Source organism: Carettochelys insculpta, chromosome 12, assembly GCF_033958435.1.
Source record: "Carettochelys insculpta isolate YL-2023 chromosome 12, ASM3395843v1, whole genome shotgun sequence".
NCBI classification, from domain to species: Eukaryota; Metazoa; Chordata; order Testudines; family Carettochelyidae; genus Carettochelys; species Carettochelys insculpta.
This window is the reverse complement of record NC_134148.1, coordinates 39,850,169-39,863,207: the sequence shown is the minus strand read 5'-3', so window position 1 is coordinate 39,863,207 and position 13,039 is coordinate 39,850,169. Positions and strand designations below refer to the sequence as shown.

General features: G+C 48.2%; 1 protein-coding gene across 4 annotated transcripts in view; it reads left to right on the top strand.

Moving 5' to 3' along the window:
- Window positions 1–13,039, top strand: part of IGDCC4 (immunoglobulin superfamily DCC subclass member 4) — a 198,021-nt gene that overhangs the window by 94,316 nt on the left and 90,666 nt on the right. For 2 of the 4 annotated variants that reach the window (XM_075006688.1, XM_075006686.1), the window contains exon 3: window positions 9,091–9,232. In XM_075006688.1, coding sequence (XP_074862789.1) covers window positions 9,091–9,232 — 142 coding nt within the window. Of the gene's footprint in view, window positions 1–9,090; window positions 9,233–11,882; window positions 11,982–12,316; window positions 12,373–13,039 lie in introns of those variants that run through there. The other 2 variants (XM_075006687.1, XM_075006689.1) reach the window with 2 other exon arrangements.

Genomic DNA, 13,039 nt, shown 5'->3' with positions numbered 1-13,039 from the left:
CACCACGCACTTTCACCAGGCCGGGGCAGGGGGCTGGAGTGTGGGAGGGGGTTTGGGTGTGGGTAGGTGGTCTCTGGGCTGAGGCAGCGGGTGAGGTGCCTCGGAGGTGAAGCGTTGGGGTGCTGGAGGGGTTCAGGATGCAGGCTCGGAGGGAGTTTGGATTCTAGCTCTGGGCTGGGACAGGGAGTTGGGGTGTGAGGCGGGGACTTTGGGCTGGGGCATGGGGTTTGGGTGCAGAAGGGAGTCAGAGGGGAGGCGTTTGCCTCAGATGGCCCTCCCAAAGCAACTAGCACACCCTTCTGGGAAGAGCTCCTAGGTGGTGGGGTCTCCATGCATCACTGCCCGCAGGCAGTTCCCGGCCAGTAGGAGCTGCAGAGGCGGTGCACGGAAACATACTCCCTCACCAGAGCTGCAGGGATGGTGCTGTCTGTTTCCAGGAGCGGCGCGAGTGGGGGAGGGTGTGGGAAGCCTGCCTGGGCTGTGCTGTGGGCCGGGGCGGCAGCTGGGGCTTCCAGGCCCTTTTAAATCACCCAGGTCCCTGGGCAGTTGCCCCCTTTGCCTCCCCCTCCCGCCGTTGGCAGGCCTGTGTGGCAGGTTGTGTTTTTGACATCTTTGCAGCACAGAGATTTGCTGCTATGGTTACGACCTTGTGGGGCTGCCACAGGCCCCAAAATTGCGCCTGAACTGATGCTCCTTTTTCGGCAGCATGTGGATTTTATTAACCCTACAAAGGCTGGCTGGGCTTCTGCCTCCACTGCCTTTGGCCAGATTCACAAAAGAGAGAACCATTTTTCTCCCCAGGTTCAGCTGCTGGATTGAGCAGAATGCAAATGTCCAGCTCCTGCTACAGAAGCTTCTGAAATCTTGCTGACTTTCAGAGAATCGAAGACCAGAGTAGGGGAAGGAGGTTCTTTGTCATGCAGATGTCTCAGCTCCCGGGGTCTGGAAGGACGGAGAGTTCAATGTTTGGCCAATTTCCATTCCAAACCAACATACCGAGAAGATTGTACTGTTGAATTCGGACTAGTTCTTTGAAGGGAGGGATCACCATGACTCTGAAAGCCACGCTTGTAGGTGGTGTGTGATCTGTCCTTTTCTGAACGGGAAAGGTGGTGGATAGTTGCTTAGATTTCTTCTTTTGCCAGCTGGGGTCAGCAGCAGCCCTAGGCAGCTGGTGGCATCTAGGGACCTGTTTTCACAGGGCAACTGGGTTTTGAATTCAGTCTTTGTAGGGCAGGTGCTGTGGCCGTGGCCACTGGAGACAGCAGATCTTGGGCCCTGCCACAGGCAGTAGTGTGGGATATTTCACCTTCTGCAATGCTGGCTGGAAAATTTGGCAGCACTTTCACCATGTCCTGAATTTCCCTGGCAGCTTTATTTCCAAACAATGGAGTTGGGTCAACCTTCATTTTTATTGAAGGTTCAGATGCAATATGGAGCACGACCTGCAAGAGGGACACGGTGGGGAGGCAGTATATTTATATCCTGGGTTTGACATGGCTACAACATTGCATCTGACATGCAAGTGGGCTGGTAAGAGGTTGATTTAATGTCAATTACCTGTCGTGCATCCAGGGTACAAAAGGATATATTTTGGCCACAGGAGTAGAGTTTATACACTGATTTTTCGGGGTTACTGTTACACGAGACTGAGCTAATCTATGATGACTTCTAGTTCAAATCTGTTTACTATGCAAATAGATGTTTAGTCAATTAATTAGATTTGCAGGTTTCTCGGGGGCCTAAATACCCCCAAAGTGAAACTACGCACTTGTGGTTTTTTTGCTGTAGAAAGGTGTTCCTCCCTTGGGGTTGATCACACTGTTTGTGAAGATAGTGAAAGCCGTTAATTTGCTTTAAGAAGTTTTGTGAGGGAGGATCTTTAACACTGCAGGAACTGGCCATTACGTGAACATGTTTGCTCTGTCTGGAAGAAATGGTGCTTTGTAGAGCATCATGTTTCTGCCAGCAGAAGCTGAAAATGTGTCTTGAGTTATATGCATGATGTTAACCAGTGTTACAGTGTCATGCAGTTGTTCCAGAAGGGTCGCACAAAGCGTACAGAAGTACAAACAAACTTGCTTGTAGGCTTGTCTCTCCTGCATTCCAGTTGCTTGAAGGAATAGCCATTGTACAGGTTGAACTTCTCTAGTCTGGCGCTCTCTGATACAGCAGCATCCATGGTCTGACATGATTTTAGTTAGCCAAATAGCCACGCGTGATGGGTCTGGCTAAGTTTTCCAGGGCCCACAAGTTTGTTTCCAGCTGCTAGTCCTGGCTCTGAGTGTTCTATGCCGTTATTTACCTGCGATTTACCCCTAAGTGTCTTCTAAGTGCCCAGTAAGCACTGGAAGTGTTGGTAATGCTCAGAGACAGTGTTGACCTCCTGTGGTTCTGCAAATTCTTTTGTTTGGCGCCAGTCAGGTGCTGGATTAGAGAGGTTCAACCTGTAGTAAAATTGCAAGTCCATTGATATTAAAGGACATGCAGAACTGAAGTCTCCTCGCCCTGCCCCCGGTCAAATAAATAAATAAAAACAGATTAAACTTCCTGGAGAGCAGAGATCTCACAGCAGAGCGAGCTATGCAGTGGCAATGCACATGTAACTGCCCCCAGGTGAACTTGAACCTGGGGCCTCTGGAGCTTAGTGCAGGAGCCTCTACAGTTTCAGCTAAAAGCCAGCTGGCTCTCGGCTAATGCTGTTGAGGAGACTCTGTCTTTCTCTGTATACTGGGTCTAGGTGCCACCACATGGGACAGTGACCCAGTTCAAGTAGCTGTGCGGGTTGCACAAACTTCTCTCCTTGCCCACCAGTTTCTTCTGACCCCTTCTGGAGTGAGCACCTGCTGCAGGAGAGGATAGTTTCACTCCTTGGCATAAGCACAGATTGCCAAATCCCACCTCAGTTAGTGCAGTGGGGTTTTTGGGGTCCTCTGCTGAGACTACCAGCTCCTTGCACACATGGGCCTCCTGACAGTGATGGGGTCTTACTTTGAGTCACTGCTGACCTGTCCTGGAAAGAGGACAGTGAAGGTTTTGCGTGCCATTTCTAAGCACTTGGAGATTGGCATGTGCAGGAGAAGCAGGAGGAAATCCCACAAAATTTAGCTGGACAGCGGGGAGAGGTCGTTGGTCTGGGGCTCAGGAGATCTGGGCTGCATCCCTAGCTCTGCTACTAGCCTGCTGGGGGACCTCGGGTGAGTCAGTTCATCTCTCTACATCTCAGTTTGCCCTCCCACTCCTTGGGTGTACCCGGGACCGGGTCGATCTTCCTTGGTTCGATTTTGCGCACCTAGTGCAGGCGCACGAAATCCAACTCTCAGGGGTCCACAGTCAACCGCTGCACCCCTCATTCTCGCGAGGAGTAAGGGAGGTCGACGGGAGTTTCTCCTGTTGACCTCTCTCAGTGAGGACGGCCAGATAAGTCAATCGGCGATACATCGATTCCAGCTACGCAATTGCCATAGCTGGACTTGCACCTCTACACGTGACTTTAAGGCCTAGTCTTGCCTATTTAAAGCTTAAGCAGTCTGGGCAGGGTTGTGTTACGGTGGTTTTCTTCAGTGTCCCAGTGGAGCCCCAGTCGCACCAAGGGCCTCCGGATGCTGCCGTCCTTGCCACAAATGCTAATTGTAAAAGGACCAAAGGGGAGAAAATAAATGGAGACAGAATTTGGAGAAAGATGCGCTGTGACAGACCAGAGAGGCGTTCTGAGTACAGGGCTCTGGCTCAGCCCACTAGTGAGACTCTTTTCATGCTACCCAGCCCTTGACTTTCTTCTCTGGTCAGGGGGACCAAGATCCCTCATTCCCCCCGACCGGTGCTCCCGCTAATTTTTTTCCACCTGTGGGCAGAATAAATTTGTTATGTGCATGGAGGCATGTGCAATGCGCACCACCCAGTGAACACACGCTGCTGACTGCGAAGGCTGTGGGTGCCCTGCTCATCAGCCTGGCGGCACCTGAATCTCTCCTGGGCAGCTGCCCTAGCTCTCGGCTTACTGGGAACACTGCCTCTGACTGCCCACCTCTTTTGCTCTTCAGCGTGCTGCTTTGTGTTCGTGGTGCTCCTTTTTTCTGCAGCCTGCCAGCACGGCTCCCAAGAGGGTGCGAGAAAGCAACACCGTATTCGCTCTTCTTCCCCCTTCTGTCCCAGGGGCTGAGCATGCGGCTCCGGCAGCCCTTCCACGACGCTGGCCTGGGGATGGGCTGCAGTGGAGCCAAGCTCAGATTCTCTTGCAAAGTGTGCCATGGCGCAGAGGTTGCAGAGCACTGCTTTACTCTTCCTAGGCCTGGATTTAGGGCAGCATTTAAGTATGTGCTTAACTTGGATGGGAACTTGACTTCGTTGGGATTTAAACACGTGTAGTTCTGACTAGGGTTATTCTTGTGAATGGTGAGGGCTTAGCAATTTGTGTGTTCAAAGGAAGCAACTTCCCGTTTGCTCGTATGGGAGAGTGCACGGAATCCTGGTGGGTACTTGGACTCAGTAACGACCAGCATGGAGATTGAAATCCCTGCTCGCTGAACAGCTCCTGCAATGTGTGGTACCAGTTGTGACACCCTCACCCTGGCCTCCTCGACAACAGGCGATTGACAGGAAGAAGAACACAGGCTGGAGCGGATAAAACCGGGTCTGGGGTATTTACCCAGCTTTCCATTGAGCAGTGTGTGCTGGCAGTTGCTGCTGTGTGTGAAGATAGGATATAGCTGCATTTCATAAATCCAGGGGTGGATCTGCAAGTGATGGAAATTACCACAGCTCCAGCGGCCTGCCAGCGAAGGTGTGTTGCTAATAAATGGAAAGGAGCGAGGTATCCCATGAGTTCACCTGTCTCCTACATGTTGTCTTTTTGTTGAAATTAAGTGGCTTGATTTTATTGCTACCTGTGGAAACAGTAACCTGTCTCTCCCCTCTCCCTGCCTCTTACAGGAATGTAAGGTCTGGTAGGAGTTGGAGAGGGGTAAAAATAATTTGGCCCTGTCTGTCCTAGTGGCAAAACCATTTTTAACACCGGCTGAGAAGAGTTAAGGGTGAGATCTGCTGTTAACACCTATTGTCAAAAAGAGATTGTTTTCCTTGTGTAGACAGGGCATGGACCCCGGTGCATTGTTTGTGTTGTATTTAAACATTATGGCCCTCATTCAGCAATGCATTTAAGTATGTGCTTATGGCCTGTTGAGGTCAATGGGTAGAGCCCTGAAAATCAGTAGATAGTCACATATTCGTGGGTTTCCACCTCCGCAGATGTGGATGCGGATATCTGTGGCTCTTTTTTGTGGGTACACATTTTGTATCTGCTCAGGGCTGTATCAGTGGAAACTAAATACACCGGTGTTGGGGGTGGGGGGAAGACTGGGGGAAAGAGTGCACTCTGGTGGACGGCGCATCGGACTGGGACCACAGAAACCTGGGTCATGCCACTGCCCAGCTGGGCGACCTTGGACGAGGCTTTTCCAGCCCCATCTCTGTTTCCCCATCTGTAAAATGGGCTAATGATAATGACCTTGCTTGTAAAGCATGTTGTGATCTACTGCTGAAAAGTGCTATATGTGAGCTAGATAGTACAAGTTGAACCTCTCTGGTTCGGCACCCTCGGCACCTGACCAGTGCTGAATTAGAAAATTTGCAGGACCACTGGAGGTCAATATTGTCTAGCAACATTATCAACACTCCCACTACTTACTGTGCTCTTTGAAGCAATTTATGGGTAAATAATAGGATAGGAGTAAGGGGATTTCAACATTTGCGGGGTCCTTTCGAAAAGGGCCCTGTGTAGATGAGCTACACGTGGTCAAAACATGGCATTTTCAGAGTGCTGCGGCTGGCACCCTGCTAATGAGGCACTATTCATTTCAGTGCCTCATTAGTATTCTCCGATTTGGCCATTAGCATGGGTCTTTCACAATTTTGCCCAAGTGTAGACGCGGCCGTAGAGGGATTCCAGCATCAGAATCATCAAACTTGCCTGGCTTTTTCAAGAAGTGGTAAACTACAAACCAATAGACATGCTAATAATTTTGTAAATTGTGAAGCTTTTTCACTGGCATCCTCTTTCACACTTCATCCTGAGGGGGGAGAGAATGACAGAGGGAAAGTCAAGGGGGCAGTTTTCAGTAGAAATGATCACTGACCATTGTCTATGCAGCAGCAACTAATAATTTCAAAAGAAAAGAACCTCCCCACCACATTTCTATGTCCAGGGTTTAGGAAAACCAGGTCCGTCAGTGACAATCTTTGTTTTGGGCGCAGTGATAAATCAGTCTAACACCAATTTCACATTAATGTGAAAGGATCACTCCTGGCAGGTAAAAGCAGAGGCTTCTGAATACAATTTTACGCTTGGCGTGGCAGCAGAGTCCCATGTTTTCTAGGTTAGACCTTTACTGTGGTTTGCTTTGTTTTATGGTGCTAATTAGGCTGTCAGTGGTGTTGTAGGATGACACAAAGCGTTTCTGTGTCGGAATAGGTTTAGTGTCCCAGGCAGTTTGATAGAGTTGCACTGAAAACAAATTCTAACTCCTCTGGCTGAGGTGAATGGAAGCTTTCCATAGCCTGTTAAGGACACGTGGGCATTGTGCTGAATAGCCCATTGGATGGCTAAGACATTGGCTGTGTCTACACTACCTCCCGACTCCAAAATTTTGAGGAGTAAAGGGAGTTTGAAGTACCCCGGGCACTTGGAAGTACCGGCAGGTGAGCTGTGGCTAGACGCGGGCCAGCACTTTGAAGTTTAAAACTTTGAAATTGCCACGGGGGATGGAATTTGCTTAATGAAGTGCTGTTCAAGCACTGCATTAATAAACTCCCAACACCCTAGTGACCATCCTCCCTTGGAAGTAGGGAGCTAGTGTAGACGCAGCCTTTGGGGTGCATTACTTAATAGCCTGACCAGAGTGATATGCCAACATGCCTGGTGTTAGCCGGTGGCCGGGTAATGGGCGGTGAGGTATTCCCCTGGGTCCTAAACAACCCAGTGTTTTTACTGTTAGAGCAGGGAGCTCCTAGCACTCTCACCTATGGCCAGGCTGTGGTAACCAAACGGTTAAAGTTCCTTTTATTGTGTCAGCTGTGTTGCAGTGACAAAAGGGTAACAGCAGTCAGGCTTAGATCTTAATTAGTTACAAGTTTATTAAGCTACAGTTATAAGCGTGCGGTTACAAAAGGCTATTGTCTACTTATATGCTAGCAAAGTACAGGTGTTAACAAGTTACGTTACAATCCAATACAAAGATATCTGTTACCATCTAACACAATGATGTCTTGATACAACGACATCTAGTTACAGAGCTCTAATTCTTTAACGGTGCACAAAAAGAAAGAAGACCTTGCATGGGTATATCTTGCCCTCTCTGCATCTCTCGATACCAGCGTAGCCAAGCCAGATCGGTCACTCAGTTCCGCGGAAAGACGAATACGAGGTTGGGCGTCCTCAGTTGCGGCCCTCGGGAGGCAATCACCTGACCTGACCAGCAGGTAGTTGGTGGAATGCACTCAAAGTTAGAGTTGTGCTGGGCCCACCTTTTATACCCCTTTTAGGTTACGTATTCTCTTTCTTATCTAAGGTGCCAGATCGTACTGGTCTGTCTTTGTGACGCCAGTTTTTACAAGGGCAATTCTTACTTAATTTGCACTTGTAAGACAGGAGATAAGCAATTTAGGAGTACAGGACATTCTTTTTGTGTGGGCGGAGACTTCCTCTTCTGGGATGGCTGTGTGGTCATCATATCCATCAATGCCAGCTAGGGTGATTTCCTGAGGTTTCCCCCCCCACTTGTTGACAGTTTGGCCTATTAGCCTTTTATCTGTACTTTCTGTTTCTCAGGGTCACGATGAGCTAGCACATCTGGGCCTCAATGAGGGCATCAAAAGACTGCGCTGTCAGCAGCCGTTTCGGTGCCCTGTGTGCTTGCGAGGCTCCTCAGTTGGGGGGGGCGCAGCGAGCAAGATGGCTTGTAAGGGGGAGACTTTGTCTGGCTACACCTGGTCCTGCAGTTTCTTGTGTGATGCGGGACAGTGAACCGAAAGTAGCTGTGATCCAAGTCTCTGATCTTGAGTCACTGAACTCGGGGGGAGTTTTGCCACGTACTGGGCCCTGGCTCCAGGGTGGGTATGAATGGATGGATGCTCACCATGGGTGAAACAGTAGAAGAGAGAGCAGAAGCAGGTCTGAAGCAGCTTTCCCTGTAAGCTGAGCACTTGGGCACCTGCCCTGGGAGGGATTCAGGTGCCATCCAGCTGATTAGCAGAGTGCCCATGGATGACAATATGTGTTTCTACCAGTGGTGCTCATCCACTCATACCACAGGGCACATAACAACATTTATTCAGCACATGGATGTTAAAAATAGAGGGAACATTGGTCTCAAGCCCCTTTCCTTTTGTCTGTCTGACCTGCTGAGCTAATGCACTGTTTGGGGCAGGGAGAGTGTCTCATGGCATGCCTGTACAGTGCCACCATGCGGGGCCCGACTTCGGGTTAGTGCACAGGTGGGTTCTCTTGCTTTACACCTGTATATGCCACATGTGCGCTGGGCAGAGTGGAGCAGGGGAAATTCGCCCTTCTCTGCACAAATTTTGCAGCTCATCCGAAAGCAACCTGGGTCTTGGATTTGGTTACCTGTCCAAAAAGTCTAGTTTTCTCTGCTTCTAACGGGATGGATGGAAACTGAAGGGCCATTTAGTAAAGTAGCTGGGCAGGCAGGCAAATGACCTGCTGCTTCTGTTGTTCCGTACGTTCACAGCAAAACCAAGGCTGAAGGCCAGTTTGCTTGTTCAGATGTCTCTGGTAAGACAGCCAGGCTTGTTAAGGGTATGCCAGCTAGTGAGTTGGAGGACCATGTGGGATTGCAATTTTCTTGCCCAGCCCTGGTTATTTTATGGTCCCAAGTTTTGTCACGTTACAGGAGTCTTCCTCGCTTGTGTATCGCATTATAACTGGTGTGTGTGTGTGTGTGTGAGAGAGAGAGAGAGAGAGAGAATGAATGTGAATTCTCTTCTCTTCTGAGTTAGCTTCTCCAAACAGCTAAAAATGTATTTGTGTCTCGGAGCAGACACATCAAGGAATGAACTCTCTTTTTTTTTTTCCAGGCTTATCGCGTTTTTTTCAACAGCCAGAGTCTCAGACCGTGGAAGAAAATGGTATGGCCCGATTTGAGTGTCGGATCGAAGGATTGCCCCCACCCGTCATCACCTGGGAGAAGGATCATGTAGCTGTTCCTGCAGACACCAGGTGAGGGGCCAAAGTTTTTAGTTGTTATCATTGGTTATTTACAATAATAATAGTTATTAAAAAGGTGTGGTGAGTGACTTTTATAAACATATGGAACTTAAGGAACCACGTCAGGGCACCTTTGGACTGAAAATGTAGAATTTGTAAGGACTGATGTTCTCAGAAACAATGGACATATGTTCTTAAAACTCTGAAAAAATAAAAGAAATTTCCCACCCCTTCATAATATCCTTTCTCAGCAGCATTTGCTACAGTAGAGTTACTGTATAAGTTGTCATGGATTACTCCATAGAAGTGAAATTGACTAATAATTGGAAATGTCTAGACAGGACTGTTGAGTGCCAGTGGTCCATCAAAGGCCTGTGTGGTTTTGTAAGTATCCTCTTGAGGGTTTGTAAGTATCCTTTTGCCCCCGTGTTTAATGATTGACTGGGACTGGACGCTTCAGCAATTGAAAGAACTAGCAGAGGAGACAAATGGCCTAAAGCGTGTCAAGGAAATGCAAAGAGTTGATATTTTGTTGTGTTTTTGATCTTGCAAAGATTTAAGGACCTGCTTACTTTCCTCACAGTGCACAGCCCTGTTGGGTTGGGTCTACTGGCCATGCATAGAGTTAAGCACATGTGTCTTTGCTGGGTGGGAGCTGAAGGTGGTGTTTTGTGGGATGTGGTGTTTCACAGGTGGAACTGAATGCAGAGTTTGATTCTGAACATGTTTCTGGGCTAACCTGACCAAATTCTCTTTCTCAAACTGTTTCCCTCAGCGATTTAATGAGGGCTACAGGTTCGGTTGGTGGATCCTGTGGGGCTATCCAGTCAGATCATGGACTCCCTCTTAGCAAAATACATAGATAAGTTTAAAAAACTGCTTCTGCCCTGCTGCTTTGTCTTAATCAAAACGTATGTGGCATGGGAAGGAGAAGAGGACCCCAAAAGCTAGCGGCAGCTATGTAGCCCGCACAGCTCTCTATAGAATCGAGAAGTCCTATGGCACCTTATAGACTAACAAAACAGATTTATTGGAGCATAAGCTTGCATGGGCAAAGACCCACTTTGTCAGATGCGTCTCATCAGATGCTTAACTTTACACATGACATCTGATGCAATGGGTCGTTGCCCACAAAAGCTTGTGCTCCAATAAATCTGTTACTCTCTAAGGTGTCATAGGATTTCTCATTGTTTTTGCGGATACAGACTAAAACGGCTACCTCTCTGATACAGCTCTCTGTGGAGCTATTGAGGGCATTGTTCCTCAGACCCTTAAAGTTCATCAAGTTTCATTTTCTGAGGAAAGAGCCTTTCCCTCAGAGGGAAAAGCTAACCCACGTGATAATCAGAGGGAGGAAGGGCTAAAAAAACCAAACCAACAAGATTCAGAAATGGTTTGGAAACAAAGGCTGTTTCTGTGAGAATAGCTGTTTATAGCCTTGAGGCTGTCATGTGGGATCTGAAGCTTGTGGAAGGCTGTTGCTTTGTATGAGAAGAAAAATAAGTATTTTTAAAAAAGGTGGGGGGATGGGGTGGGAAGCCTGGCATAGATAAGGCAATGGCTTTTTAATATGACAGCTCGATGGATGTTGTGAAATTACTTGCTTGGAGATTGCTTTCAACACAGGCGGCTTGAAAATTGCTTTCCTTGTAACAGCCAGACATAACTGGCTTCAGATTTTGCTTTTAAATCGTGTTTCACTAATATACTATTTCAGGGAGATTTTCTGTGGCTGACTTTATACAACTGGCTTTTGCAAGAATTAAGCGTGCTCAAGGAAGTGCTGGCCATGGAATGTTTGCTGTGTCCATCAGCTGTAACACGACCCACCCCATGCCTAAGGACCTCAGAATGCCATGGAAGCTTACCTGACACAGCCTGGTGCAAGCACACAATACAATCGCTAATGCAGAATCTCTCCGCAGGACTGGAGTCCAGGCAAGCCTTAAGCTGCCCACTGGTTTTTGCAGTTCGCCCTTCTGCAGGCATCTGATTGGCCCTTGGGAAGTACATACATTTGCACATACATACATTTGCGCATACAAATAGGATAGGTGAGCACCCACGGTCTTGACTTGCACGTCCACAGTTGGAGGGAAGAGCTCATTTGTGCAATGCTAATGAGGTAGTTTAGCTGTATTTACACCTTGATGCCTCAAAATCCTTGCTGATTAAGATAGCTGTGTTATTGCTTAATCACGTGACTGATAATTTGCGTTAATTGCTTGACAGCCTCAGTCATTTGTTTAACTAATCGTGGAAAAACAATTGTTGTTCTGCAAAATCAGAGACTGGGGCTAAAAGCATGACCCTTATGTGTATCTTGAGGTGTCCTGGCATTTGATTTCCTAGAGCTGTAGCAAAAGTGATGCCTTCCCCTTAAAATAAATCTGCCTTAAAAAATAAATCTTCCAGGAGGGTTAGCTCAGTGGCTTGAGCATCAGCCTGCTGAACACAGGGTTGTGAGCTCAGTCCTAGAGGGGGCCATTTAGGGGTCTGAAGCAAATACATTTAAAAAAAAATCCATCAGGGAGGGCAGTAAGTCCTTCTGTGAGTGCAGGGGACTGGGCTCGATGACCTCTGAAGGTCCCTTCCAGCTCTGTGAGATGGGTACTTCTTTTTGATATTGTCTTGTGTCCTTAACAGGCCCTTGGCGTACCAGTGGGACGTGTGGAAGTGTTGTATCTTCTGTTGGGGTGCTGTGCATGAGCAGATGATTGCATTTGCTAGGGAGTCTGTGCAGCAGGACACCTTAGCATTGGTAAGGCGCTTGATTTCATATGCTGCATTGTGCAAGACTCACCAAAACTTGGAATGCAAAGTCCCATTGAGATCCCTTAGTGCCATTTCCTGTGGGACACCAGATGGAGGGAATGTGGAAGAAGCGGCGGTTGCCAGAGCTCTGGCCTCTTTTGAAACACCAGGCTAAGGGGCAACTACCCCCTTTGTCCACCCCATCAATGGCCCTGCACACACCCCCGCCCCCCGGTAGTCTCTTTTCCAAGCTGAAAAGTCCCAGTCTCATTAATCTCTTCTTAGAAGGCAGCTGTTTCATACCCTAAGCCTTTTTATTGCCTGTGTCTGAACTTTTTCCAGTGTCAGGGTATCTGTTTTGAGATCAGATGACCACATCTGCATGCAGTATTCAAGATGTGAGTATACTATGGATTTATATAGTGCCAATAAGATGTTCTCTCTCTTCCTTAAGGATTCCCAACATGGTTTGCTTTTTTGACCGATGCTGCACATTGAGTGGATTTAGGGCTTAAGTTGTAGTACAACACTGAGCACCCTGGGCGCGCTCCTGAAAATCAGCTGTGGGAGCTGATTGTGTTCTGTTCCCTCTGGAGCAACTGGTGGGTTTCTGGGGTTGTTTCTATGAGCTGGATTGTCCATCTCACTGGCTGGCTCTGGGATCGGAACCCTTCCTCGCGAGCAGAAAGCATTCACGTAGCGGATCTCAGCCATATGCTCCTGGAAGTGGGTTTGGCTTCTATATTTGGCACCGGTTGATGGTGTTTGAAATATGCTGATAGGAGTTACGCACATTCAGAGCAGATGTGCGATAAAAATAAATCTTATCGCACGAGGGAGCTTTCTCAGCAGAGAGAAATAGATAAATATTTGGTTTAGTGCCGCTGCATTCGGCCAAGGAGCCTGACAGTGTCTCTAATGAAGTCCCTTAATGGAGCATATGTGGACTGATCCTGCAGCCCTGAGTCATGCAAGCGGACACTGGCTCCAGCAAAGACTACTCCTGTTAATAGGGGCTGCAGGATGGGCCCACAATGACAGCATTGCTTCCCTGGCTGGGCTGTC